The 14,149-nt window shown below is 40.1% G+C and overlaps 1 protein-coding gene across 4 annotated transcripts in view; it reads right to left on the bottom strand.

Moving 5' to 3' along the window:
- Positions 1-300: 300 nt before the first annotated feature.
- The window catches only part of LOC120429738 (JNK-interacting protein 3), a 67,724-nt gene continuing 53,875 nt past the window's right edge, over positions 301-14,149 (bottom strand). For all 4 annotated transcript variants that reach the window (XM_039594793.2, XM_039594795.2, XM_039594794.2 and 1 more), the window contains one exon: positions 301-9,797. In XM_039594793.2, coding sequence (XP_039450727.1) covers positions 8,838-9,797 — 960 coding nt within the window. In that variant the 3' untranslated portion in view covers positions 301-8,837. The remainder of the gene's footprint in view (positions 9,798-14,149) is intronic.

Genomic DNA, 14,149 nt, shown 5'->3' with positions numbered 1-14,149 from the left:
TTTTTTAATTTGTCAATAGAATAACAAAGCCGTACTATAAGAATGATCAACTAGAACATAGTTTAAAAAGCCTGGAAACTATTGAAACATCCAAAAAACTTGCTGGACTACCAAAAAACGTACCAAGAATAGCGGAAAATCATGCTACACCAGCAAAAAGTCTTTTTGAAAATTAAAAACAACTTTACAGGCAGCAAGGGATTTTTAAAATGATTTCGAAATTACCAGTTAAAACAGTCGAAAAATTAGCTGGACTTACCGAAAAACGAAGCAAGAACAAAAAAGAAACGAGCTAAATCAGCCAAAAGGCTGGGTGAATAATGCGTGCTTTGCAGGCAGCAACGGAGGCTTTTGAAAGAAAACTTGTAGAAATAGTGGAAAAATTAGCTATTCCAACCAAAACACCTACCAAGAATAGTGGCAAAGTTAGCTAAACTAGCTAAAAAGATGTGTGAAAATACCTGGCTTCACAGCCATCAATGGAAAATTTTGAGAATGATTCCAAAAAAACTAGCTGAAACAGCCTAAAAACTTGCTGGGCTAACTATAAAACTTCCTAGAATACCATAAAATCTAGCTAAAATAGCTAACAGACCTTCTTAAAACATACAGCTTTTGAGACTGACAGCATTTTTCCAGCTTGCAAATTAGTAAAATTTACTAAAAAATTAGCTGGATTTATCATTTTTAGGACCTGGATCCAGCTGTCAAATCCAGGATTTATTTTTAGGATTTCCAGCTAAAAAAATTGGTGGTTGAAAAAACAACCATTTTTTTTAGGATTTTTAACCGAAATTTAGTAAGATTCACGATAAACCTTCTTTCCGTGTAGTTGTCGGGAGGCTTTGGCGATTATGTATGACAGATGTTGCTTGAAAGTGAGTTGCGTGTCCAAGATGACTCCCAAATCCTTCACGTGAGTGACCCGTTTGACAGAAGTATCATTAATACGGTAGTCGAAGGTTACTGGGAAGTGTCTCCGACTGAACGTGATCGATTGGCATTTTCCAGGGTTGAGGATCATGCGGTTCACATCGCACCAACCAGCAAACCTGTCAAGATCGCGCTGCAATGCTTCGGCGTCGTTCGAGTTGTCAATTCGAGCAAAAAGCTTGAGGTCATCCGCGTAAACGAGGCGAGGTCCAGTGACGGTGTAATTAACGTCGTTAAAGTAAAACAGGAATACCACCGGACCGAGGTGGCTTCCTTGCGCGATACCCGATGTGGCGTCGATGATATCGGAAAGTGCGTCTCCGATTCTCACCCTCAGCGAACGTCCCGTTAGATAAGACTTGAACCAGGCCAATAGGCTTCCTCGGAAACCCAATCTCTCAAGCTTAGCAACAGCGATGCGATGGTTAATTTTGTCGAAGGCGGCTGACAGATCTCTGTAGATGGCATCGGTTTGAGAGTGGGCGTCGAAGCTGTTGATGATCGATTCGGTGAAGCAGAGGAGATTGGTTGCTGTTGATCGCTTAGGAAAGAACCCGTGTTGTTCATCAGCAAGGTCTTGGCGGCAATGCGAGAAAACCGGATCTATCACAACCAATTCCAGCAACTTTGAGGTGGCACACAAGGCGGAAATCCCACGGTAGTTCTCCACGTTAGTTCGATCGCCTTTTTTGTGCACTGGAAACATGTAAGCTTGCTTCCAGGCAACAGGGAACTTTCCAGACCCGATCAGGGGTAAATAACACGGGAATACCAAATTTTGGTATTGCTTGGGCAAATAACAGCGACCAAAATGTGCTCTTGGTTGCCCAGTAATAGATGGTAAAATACCATGAAATCATACCAAAATCTTGTATGTGGAAGGGCACAACAATACCAAACCATGTTATTCCAAAGGTAAAATAATACCACAAAATAAAATCATTTCAATACCAACTTGAGATCTTCTGGATTTTTGAACATTGCTTGAATACCAAAACTTGGTATTGCCATGGTTTTAATTTTAGGTATTCCCGCGCCCTTGGAAAGTCATATTTTGGTATTCCTGTGATCTTCCACATACAAGATTTTGATATGATTTCATGGTATTTTACCATCTATTACTGGGCAACCAAGAGCACATTTTGGTCGCTGGTATTTGCAGAAGTAATACCAAAATTTGGTATTTTCATACCATTTTTAGTGCAGCAGTTGCAGTTAGTGAAAAAACGGAAATGATCCATATGCAACAGCCAAATCTACTCACCTGATGATTCCATGTTGTTCTAAGTGATATCCTTCACCACATCGAATGCATTTGTCATTGATGAACGGCCTGTTCTTGAAGTTCCTGAAGCTTCTGAAAATAAAAAGATTGAAAAATAAGTATTATTAAATGAAACTGGATTGAAATTCACCAAAATTCAATAATCTGTCGATTAACTCGTTTTTCAAAGTATTTGGTTATCCCAACTTAGAGAAATTTCAACGTTTTAAAAAAAATCTTAGCGGGTATATAAAAAAAATTAAAATCAGCTTTAACATTTTTGGGTTTCAAGTCATTTTAGCGCAAAATTAATTATCTCATTAAAATTCATAAAAAAAAATCCCATAGTTTCAGAGGAATTTGATGAAACCTTTCAATACCAAAATAATACCAAAATGTGGCATCCTGACTTAGAAAATTTTCCACAGTTTCAAGTTATTTCTTTAGGGGGTATATCAAAAATGTTTGAAATCAAGTTTGAAATTTCCGGTTTTCAATGAAAGCATTCGCTTTGAGACATCATTTTAGCGCAAAATTAATTATTTTGTCAAAATTGGTCAAAATTTTCCCATAGTTTCAGAGGAATTTGATAAAACACTTTAATACCAAAATAATACCAAAATGTGCCATCATGACTTAGAAAATTTTCCACAATTTCAAGTCATTTCTGTAGGGGGTATATCAAAAATGTTTAAAATCAAGTTTGAAATTTCCGGTTTTCAATTAAAGCATTTGCTTTGATACATCATTTTAGCGCAAAATTAATTATTTTGTCAAAATTGGTCAAAATTTTCCCATAGTTTCAGAGGAATTTGATGAAACACTTTAATACCAAAATAATACCAAAATGTGCCATCATGACTTAGAAAATTTTTCAGAATTTCAAGTAATTTCTTTAGGGGGTATATAAAAAATGCTTAAAATCAAGTTTATAATTTCCGGTTTTCAATGAAGGCATTTGCTTTGATACATCATTTTAGCGCAAAATTAATTATTTTGTCAAAATTAGTCAAAATTTTCCCATAGTTTCAGAGGAATTTGATAAAATACTGTAATACCAAAAGAATACCAAAATGTGGTGTTCGACCATTGACAAATGCTGCAATTTTGCAATATCAAAACAATACCTTAAATTGGTATGATACCACATTTTGCTCTTGCATAATCCTTAAGAAAATTTTTAAAGGGTCCAGGAATACCAAAATTTGGTATTGATACCAGAGAAAGGTATTATTACGCATTTCCCTTGTTATTTACCCATGCTCGGGGAGCTCAACGAAAGACGAAACAGGTGTAAAAGTGGTGCCGATAGGCTGGAGGAGCAACGTTTCAGCAGGGTAGACGGTATCCCGTCCGGTCCTGGTGAGCAAGAGTGTTTTAGTTTGGCTGCAGCGGCTTGTATGGTACCTTCATCAATCTCGATCGAAGCCAGTAGTTCATCCCGACGTGGAACGTTTTCTGCGGCGGATCGAACTTCCTCATCAGTAATAGGCTCCGCACAGAATACACCGGCAAACTTCTTCACGAAAAGCTGGCAAATTTTGTCTGCATCATCTCCTTCTTCGTCAGCCAACCGCATTGAAGTCGGCAATCCAGATTCTCTACGGCTCTCGTTGACGAATTTCCAGAATTTCTTCGGGTCGGTTTTCAATTTCTTCTCCATTTTGCGCTGGTAGTTTGCAAAGCACCTGCGACTCAATCGTTGATAGCTGTGATTAATCCGAAGATAGTAGTCGCGTAAGTGTACAGATCCGTTGGAAACCTTAAAGGCAGCTCTTTTCTGGGTCTTGAGGAGGCGAAGTTCTTGGGTTTGCCAGGGAAGGTGATGGGAAACCACCTTCCGAATCTTCGGCACAAACTGTTCAATCAGTCTGCCCAGAATAGATGTGTACGTGTCGACTGCTAAATCAATGTCTACAGGATCCAGAACGCTGCTCCACTCGATACCACGTAGGGCGCGGGACAAACTCTCGAAGTCGGCGCGCCGGAAGTTGTATCGGACCAGGGCGATCTCTTCTCGGTACTCGGTGCTACAGCTGCCGTCGACCGATATAATGAGTGCCGGACTTCCAGGAACTGCCTAGCACTGAAATTCTTAAATTTAAAATTCCAAAATGCATGAAATCCCATATTATAGATTTTCCTAAATAAATTTCCAGTTTTCTTTTTTTTTACAAATTTCCATAAATCCAAAAATCTCTAATTCTCAAAAACCTCAATCCCCAAATGCCAGATTCCAAAAACCCTATTTTCTAAATTCTCAAATTCCATTTTCTCAAATATCCAATAATCCCGAATTTCTGGATTCTCAAATTTGAAAATGTTCAAATTCCTTACATCCCAAATTTAATAAATTTCCTCTTCCCTGAGATTTCAAAGTCCCCAAAAACTCCACTTCCAAAAAATTCCAAATTGCCATGTTCCTAAAATCTCATATCCATAAATTACTTGTTTTCGAAATACTCATATTAACAGATTCCCAAAATACCTAATTCCCAGATTCCAAAATTTCATAATCCCCTAATTTTAAAAATCCCCGATTCTCAAAATTCCTGAGTTCCCCAATTCCCAAATTTCTAAAATTACAAATTCATAATTTCCTAAAATCAATTATTCCCAATTTCCACTTTTTTATGATTCCCAAATTTGCAGATTGTCCAATTCCCAAAATCCCAATTTTCAGATTACCAAATTCCCAGTTTTCCAGATTCGCCAATTCCCAAATCCTATAATTCTTATATTCCTAGATCTCTAAATACCACATTATCAGGTTCTTGAATTCCTAAATTTTCTAATTCCGATGTTCCCAAATTTCTAACATAACATAATACCAAGTTCCTAAAACCACAAATTCCCTAATTTGGATTCGGGATTCCCAGATTCAGAATATCCCAAATTCTCAAAAACTTCAAATTCTTTAATCCCCAGATTCCCATTTTTCTTGATTGTCAAAACACTAATTTCTTTCATTCCCTTATTTCAAACACACACACACACAATGATTAGTTTTTTTAATGTATTTTTTACCTCAATAAATAAAAAAAACGAATCAACTGTTTTACTGAACCAAAAGAAATATCCAACGGTCAATTCAAACGCCGATTAAACCACAACCCTTCGTTCGGGATGGCTGCGTGCTTTTTGTTTTGCGTCACCAACCGTGACGACTCAAAATCGACAACATTGTTCTCGATTTTGTTGCAAATGTTACCGGACGACTGGTCGACAACATTCTGAAACGAATTTCAGAACGAATCGAGAACAATGTTGTCGATTTCCCGGACAGGATTTCTATCCGTGCCTATAGGCCGCTAAAATGCTAACATTTTGAGTTATCACCAAAAAAGCGCTTTTTTTTGACCATTTTTGTAAAAATGGCGTAATTCGAGTAGATTAAGAGCTACAAATTTGGCGCCTTCGACAAACTTCCATGAAATTTTCTCCTCTACAACTTTGCCGAAGACACCAAAGCCCTACAACGTCATCCAACAATGTTAGTTTTTGGTTGACACCCTGGAAGGTCGTCACCCTTTATGTCAATAACTTCAAAAGATAGCCCTTATCAAGTACAACAACTCTTCCGAAGACACCATTTGGCTAGGACGTCAAATAAAGGAGTTATCAATTTATTCCACTTAATTTTGCCATTCCGAACACTGTGCAGTGTCGTATTTGAAACATACTGCGAGTAGATGGGGGTCCTGTCTCGGTGGAGTCGCTTGTAGGCAGTTGGACTAACAATTTAAAGGTCGTCAGTTCGAATCCCGGGGTGGATGGAAGCATAGGTGTAAAAAGAGGTTTGCAATTGCCTCAACAATCAAGCCTTCGAACACCTAGTTTCGAGTAGGAATCTCGCAATCGAGAACGCCAAGGCAATGCTGTAGAGCGAATAATTTGATTTTGATTTTGAAATTAAGTAATCTCCCGTATAAAATGTAGGAGGAGATATTACGTCCTCATATGCGCAAGGCCTAACCGCTCGGCGGCGCACCGGGATAGGAACATATTTTCTTCGGGAAAGTTTCAGAGGACATTTACAACTATACTTCTACGGTGTTAGTTTTTGAATTGAATGAAAAATGAAAATTATAAAAATCAAAATGTAAAAAAAGGGATTTCCTATACAAATTTCTATACAAATTTTAATCGCTTTGCGGAAAGCCGTTTCAAAACCAATCGCTCCCAAATTTTGGGAGGCTGGTTGGGGGCCTAACTGGAACCGGAAAATGCCTGTTCTGAAAAATCGATCATGTCGAGCCACCCTAGTACGAATTTTCAGGACGGAATTGCAAAAATGTTATTCCCATGTCATTTCCATTTGTCGGGTTAATCTAATCTAATCTAACCCTAGCACAACCAGTCTTTCGAGGGCATCCTGGAAAAGGCCTTAGGTTGATTAACGCCTAGCATCCTCTTGTCATTGTGGCAGTGCGTGGCCGAATGGTTACGCTGTCCGCTTTGTAAGCGAATGATTCTTGGTTCGATTCCCATCTGCTCCAACCTTCCATCGGATGAGGAAGTAAAATGTCGGTCCCGGCCTTGGTTGTTAGGCCGTTAAGTCATTCCAGGTGTAGGAGTCGTCTCCATGCCTTAAGTACAAACAACACACCAAACCAAGCCTACTCCGGTGGAATCGATGGCGGCGGTTGGACTCGAAATCCGAAGGTCGTCAGTTCAAACACTGGGGTGGAAGGTTCCTTGGAGTAGAAAGAGGTTTGAGTGCTCTCCCCATTCAAGCCTTCGGACTCCTAGTTTCGAGCAGAAAACTTGCAATAGAGACCACAAAAGACCCGGGGTCGTTAATGTGGATGGTTTGATTTGATTTGATCCTCTTGTCATTATTAACAATTGCAGTGCCCCGATGCAATAAATTGCTTTGAAACATCACAAACGTTAAACCAGCCAGGCAAACTGCATAAAGTTTACCGAAAGATGATTCGTTGAATTGGATTGAGTTTGAGCACGAATGTTCAAACAATAACACATTTCTGAATCTACAGGGGAGGAAGAAACGTGGGGATCCCCCTCAGCCTGTGATTAGAAGAGCAGCGAGTCAGACGTGCGTCCCTCAAACACCAAATAAGTGCTAAAAAGTGCCAAAAATTCCTCACGGCAAGAAAAAGAGGCGGTCCTCACCAACAGGATCGGCAGATTTGAAGAAGTTAAAGAATGCTGATGTGCTACCTGCAAAGCCAGGAAGTTTGAGCAAGGACGCTCAAAATTCGTCTGGAAACCAGTTCGCTACCCTCCCTGTGGACGTGAGCGAGAAGGAAGAATTTGAACGACGGGAAAAGTTGCCACTCATTTTTGTGATTTTTTGAACAACACAAAGATCGAATACTACAGCCATGACGATCCAGGTAAACGACCCATGAAACAGGTCCTCCGTGGCCTGTACGACATGGATGTGGGTGTGCTGAAAGAAGAGCTCAAAACTCTTAAGTTGAACGCGATCGAAGTCTTCAAGATGACGAGACACAACAAGGACATCAAATATCGTGATCAACTGTACCTGGTTCCTGGCTGAAAGCAGTTCGGGCAAATTTCAACAACATCGTGACTTGGGAACGTTATCGTCCAGTGCACCGTGACGTGACGCAATGTTCGAACTGCTTGCAGTTTGGACATGGTGGAAGGAACTGTTTCATCAAGAGTTGTTGTGCAACGTGCAGAGGAGAACATCGAAGCTAAATGCTTCAATCGCGGCGGCGACCATTCGACCAAGAATCGGAGCTGCTCAAAACGGGCTGAGTTTGTAAAAATTCGGCAGCAAGAGAAGACGAGGCACCAACCAAATCGTCGTAAGACACCACCAGCTTTCACGGACGTGGATTTTCCTGCTTTGGCGTCGCCCGGAGCGGTATCTGCTCGAGTGGTTCCAAATCTGCAGCCATTGCCGTTGAATCAGCGGCAAAAAGCTGCAGAGAAAACAACACCTCCAGGCTTCAGTCAGCAACCGTGGGAAAACCAACCAGCATTAACGGATGAAGGCAGTAGTGACCTGTTTTAACCACAAGGACTTCTGAACATTTTCATCGAGATGACAACAACACTGCGTGGTTGCAAAACTCGTGCGGAACAAGTAAGAACGCTTGGAGGATTTATCTTAAAATACAGTTTGTAGTTTACTCGTTCTAATGATTTGGAATATTTCAATATATTAACTTTTTTTTTAAGTTTTAAGTTAGGATTAGTTGTTAAAGTGATTTTTTTCTTTTTTAGCCAAATGTATTCGATTCAATGCAAAAATGTAAAACAATTTGAAGTATGAATGAATGTGAACAGTTAATAATAAAAAGAAAAATACAATAAAGATGAAGAGCATTTAGCCATACTACTTAGAATGTAAATGAAATGTAATTATTATAATAAAAGTTCATTTAAGACATATTTAATTTCATAAATTTCAAAAATGGGGATCCCTCGCTCACGTTCCTGTTTGTTTAGGGAATTTATCGACACCATGCTAAGAAGTTTTGTTGCTCCGGGACCCTCTAGGGATGGGACACTGTATTCCCACAAATGCCCTGGACACTACTTGCCGTGGTTATAGCGCCACAACTCGCTTTTATTTCCATCTGCTCGGGTTATCAAAAAAAAAATGCATTATTACGGCAATCTATGGTATCTTATGGTAGTGTCACATAAAGTTAAAGGAAAAAATCATGCAAAATTTACCTGAAGAAGCATAATCGCCAGGATGCACCCACGCTCCTGTTATTTCAGTATCATCATTATCTGCATTTTCATCTTGAAAAGAGACTTCTTGGTAAAGTGTATTTCCTGATCTTTGTTCTTTTTTAGTTGTTGTTTTTCCAACTACTAAACCAGAAGGCCTTTTTTTATTTTCATCATTCTTTGAAATGTTAGCTTGTTGCTTACTATCTTCATCAATGATCTTTTCAATAGGGTTTGGTAAACTTAGCTCATTGTGAAGGGATGGTGGTCCAGATTCAGAGCTGCTACCTTCACTGCAAATAGCGTCGGAATCTAGTATCGCCGAATTTTCAAGTGAAGTAAACCCATATGAAACTGGGCCCGATGATCTAGCTGTCGCAAGTAACCTGGATTTATGAAGTTCAAACTGATCAGTATTCCCACTGATTTGAGAATGAGTAGAATTGCCCATCATAATTTTGGCGCGTTCCATGTAGTCTACATGTGTTTTAAATAATTCTGTATACCGTTCGTGTAGCTTACTATACTCCTTTTTAAGCTCATTTTCTCGTTCTTCCAAACGTGCTGCATGATCTGTACTATTTTTATGCTTTAATTCAAGCATACGAACTATACTTTCTATTGACTCCAGGCGAGATGCTAGTTCTTTGTTTTCTTGTTCGGCCAAATCTTCGGTTTCCAGCAGCTTTTGTTCTGACTGCTTTCTTGCATTTTTTTCCCTTTCATATTGTGTTACTAGTTGTTCGTTGTCCTCTCGAAGTAACTCCAATTCTACATCTTGTTCTTGATTAGTTTGGTAAGCTGCATCTAAGCATTCTAATACGTTAACTAGCAACGGCATTAAAGTTTTGACAACATCTTCATCGTAACGTTGAATCATGCGCTCAAATTCTTGATAGATGGATCCAGCGAGTGTTTGAACCTTTAGTGAAAAATAGTGATATCAGTGCAATTAGAGATAAACAGCCCAAAGCAGAGTTAAATGGAAAAAGTAGACAGACAGAGACAGTGGAGACAGCTAATGGCCCGTAGGTTGTTCGTGCAGTATATTGTCTGTTAAGCTATCTTGTGACAACGACCATTTAGTACTTTTCGAGACAATAGATTTTTAAAGTTTGATGGTAAACATTTTCAGAACTATGAATGATGGAGTCAAACTTTTGAAGCAATCAGTTCGTATACTATCGCTAAACAAACGCTCCAAGTTTCAACTTATTTGGTAACACCAGTAAATTATGTTAACACAAATCTGAAAATCACGTATCACAAGTGTGCCTCGAAAGTAACAATATACTACGTGTCTTAAGTGTGCAAATAATTCCCATACAAACTAAAATAAGCTCAAATCAATAGTTCAACCGACTTAATCAGTACATTTTCAAAAACAAAATATGGAATTGCCTTTAAAAAAATTTATAGACGTCTCTGTGCTCTCTTGTACTAAGTTTGCTGGGATTCCTATCTAGTTAGCAAAAAAGAGAACAGAGGCATCGATGAATGACGTGTCACAAGTGTGCACGATCATTTTGATGATGATATCCGGGAAACGGAAGCGAATTCCCAAAAAATCGGATTAAAGCATTTTGAAGTGTTTGTTAAGTATAGCAAAACGTATGTATGTATGTATGTATGATCCCCATAGAGCTTTATGACGTTTCGCGTACGCACACTAGCGCACCATTTGGTTTTGCTGGCTGACAAAATTTAACCTCACTTTATTTTCGTGTACGTACACGCAATACATACGCACGTAGAATGCTCTATACCCGCAGGCCAAAGTAATCCATCCTTTAAAGGTACGGCTATGTTTCTATAGTTGTATTAGTGTGAAAACGCAGAGAAAAACAAATTATCAAGTTTAGCTACGAAATGTAATTTTATGTAATTTTTCTCTCCGTGCACTGTCAGAGCAGAGCGTTGTGACGTCATACCGTTTGTTTTGGTAGCGTATGCAAGGAAATTTATTGTTTTTTCAAGTTTTTCGTGGATTTCGTGGAACCTGTGCCGCGCTTATGTCCTCCAATCTTTTGGATAACCCAGATAACGATCTGCAGAAGGTAAACAAATCGGTTACATCTTAGGGTTTAATTACATTAATTTTATACTTATATTTTTATACGCAGCTGTTTCAACTATTTGTGACCCGGAAGAGTCAGACCAAGATGGTTTGGCCAAGCATTCGGCAGTAGCCGGTGGCGATCCGTTCCTGTACGCGATGTTCTGGACCCGATCGCCGACCACGTTCAGCATCAACCCCTTCAGAAGCAGTCTATTCCGGGCCAGCCGGGAGCTGGCCAACAGCAGCGGCGTCAGAAGTACCACGAGTGTAAGGAAAAACACCAAGCATTTGCCGCAGTGTACCGTGCCGGTCGCGTGGCCATCCGGAAGGATTCCCTGTGCCAGAGAGAGCATGCTTTCTGGCTCTCCGGATGGTTTTAACCGGTTCAGTTACCATTCTTAAGGCTTCCCGGCGCAATAGGGAGTATGAGTTTTGACCTTTCGGATGGTTTTTGCGGGTGACGGGGTTGTCAAGAGGTCAATCCTTTTCAGCTAAAAAGCTGTATCTTATGTAAAAATTAATAAGCCTTACAAACATTTTTCCCTTTTTTCAGTCGAGAGTTTGACGTCCCCCGACAACGTCGAACCGAGCAGCGGCGGACATGGGAAAATTGTGACGCAATTTGGAACGTGTTGGGTATCACTGAGATCACTACAACAATTGGAACGGTGGTAGCGGCGTTCCTGTCGGTTAATACGATGGCTAAGGTCGCGCCTTCATCAAACGGCTGCTCTAGGTGGCAGCGCGTGTCTGCGGAGCCCCGATCGTCTTCAGCAAGTTCCGCCGGAAGAACATCTCACCCAATACGCGCTACGACCCGTTCTAACGCTCGGCGGAGCATGCCGGCGCCAGGTACGCCACCCAACGGTGCAGAATTTTGCGCAGGCCATCATCAACAAACGCGCCGCTCAGTCATTACAGCAACCCGCTTTGAGACATTTCGCTGGGGCTAATTTTGCACTGGATCTTGTTCAAGAACCCGAAGAAGCTCAAGACGGAGGAGGATGAGGAGGCGAGCAGGAGCCGAAGTCGAATAGTATTTGGGTGACACGCGGGCTGCCGGTGCACGCCCTCACCAAGGATCACTGCACCGAGGACAAGCGGTACATATTTTAGTGAGTTCCTTTTTTTTACTTCGTTGATCGGATTTCTGATGTTCTTTTCGAAATTCCAGATTCCTCGAAGAAAAATTCGAACACCTGCGCGAGGTCAAGGAGCTAGTACCCGTCAAGAAGCCTGTACGCTCGTCGCGGCTGGTTACTAAACGATCAATTTAAGCAAGCAGCAAGCCCGTGGAGGCGACGGGCGAGATTGTTCCGCACCGCTGCAACACTTTTGATTAAATCGATTTAAAACGTACCGACACCGGTCCAGAAGTAAGCCATTCTGATCTTGAGCGTGCGCGACGGGATGTCCTGCGACCAGACGGGTTCCGGCAAGACGGCTGCTTTCCTGGTTCCGATCTCCGTTCCGATTCAGAAACAAATGTACAAGCATCTTTACTCCAACCACCTTAAGCAGTACCTTTCGGAACACGTGATGGCTCCGACTCGTTGGCCAAGCAAATCTTTGAAAAGTCAAAGAAGTTCTGCTATCGCGTCCGTGCGTCTTGTACGCTAGTAACAAAATCCAGGATCAGATGGGCGAGTTGGACCTTTGCTTCCATCTCGGAACGTATAACATTCGATTCCCCGTGCTGGACGAGGCGGACATGGAATGCTAATAATAAAGTTGTGAAAAATTGCTTTTAAATACACGCAGAAAAATAAGACATATTTGAATCAATCAACATTTTGTTGATTTGAAATTCAAGATTTTTGTTGAATCAACGCTAAACGTCAAAGCAACTTTTTCAAAAGAACAAAAGATTTTTGTGAAATTGAAAAAATCAAGGTTTGTTTAAACGCAAAATCGGCGTTGATTATATTCAACAAAATTTTTGTTGAAATAAACCTCGTACAGGTTGATTCTACAAAATATTTTTCTGCGTGTATATAATTATGCATAAAATTGCTTGTATTTATTCATTCTAAAGAGAAATGAAACTTCAGTAAAAATCAATCAAAATAAATCAAAGCACTGTAAAACGTCGTTTGGATTCTAGAAATTTAACATTGATATTACAACAAAATCCACTGTTTCCCATACAAAAAAACTTTGTTGTTAATACTTTTAACCACAACCCTTTTGACAATGAAAAACGTTGAAAGACAAAGAAAATTACTGTAAAAACGTTGCTGGTTCATCAGCAAAAAATGTGGTTCCGAAAATCATTGTAAATCCACTGTCGCCTTTTGTCCGGGGTTTAAATAAAATAAATAAAATTCTCGGTTAAATCTTTCGATACTTTTGCAAAACACGATTTTCATGCAAAACATGCTTTTGATTAATTTGTTGGGTAATACAAGTGAGTGCAGTCCTGTTTTTTCATGTTATTTTCCGTCTCTTTTGTGTCGCTGTTCGAGTGCATGGGGTGATTGGCTATTATAATTAAATAATGGCATCAGTAGTGCGGTGCCTGTGTGGACGCGCAGTCCTGTTTTTTCGTGTTATTTTCCGTCTCTTTTGTGTCGCTGTTCGAGTGCATGGGGTGATTGGCTATTATAATTAAATAATGGCATCAGTAGTGCGGTGCCTGTGTGGACGCGCAGTCCTGTTTTTTCATGTTATTTTCCGTCTCTTTTGTGTCGCTGTTCGAGTGCATTGGGCATGGGGTGATTGGCTATTATAATTAAATAATGGCATCAGTAGTGTGGTGCTTTTCGGGACGCGCAGTTCTGATTTTTTACCATCTTTTTTTCATTGTTTTTTTTTCCACTCGCGTTCGTTGGCCGATGAGTTTTTTTGTGTTGTTCTATATTTATAGTTTTCTATAAAAACGTACCTATTTTTTTGAGACTAGCAAGTCGTTTTGCTGGATTAAGCCCTTTCTATATCATTTCAATAATCATTTCAATGAATGAAGCCCTTCCTACATCACCGTTGATCGGAAGGCACGCCGACGGAGAATTTCTGGAGAATCGCGGTCGAATGAATACTATATTTAAATCCCTAGATAGCTATCTTTCCGCAGCCGGCTGCCTAAGATTTTTAAAATTTCAACCGATAAACAAATTGCTTATGGTCGCATCACCTACCACAGTGAATCCTGACCTCATACCCATCTTACTAACCCCTCAAAACTCATGTGATACTTTGTCGGAGACGCAGTCGAT

The sequence above is a fragment of the Culex pipiens genome, chromosome 1, assembly GCF_016801865.2.
Source record: "Culex pipiens pallens isolate TS chromosome 1, TS_CPP_V2, whole genome shotgun sequence".
NCBI lineage: Eukaryota > Metazoa > Arthropoda > Insecta > Diptera > Culicidae > Culex > Culex pipiens.
This window is presented reverse-complemented; position numbering and strand designations above follow the sequence as displayed.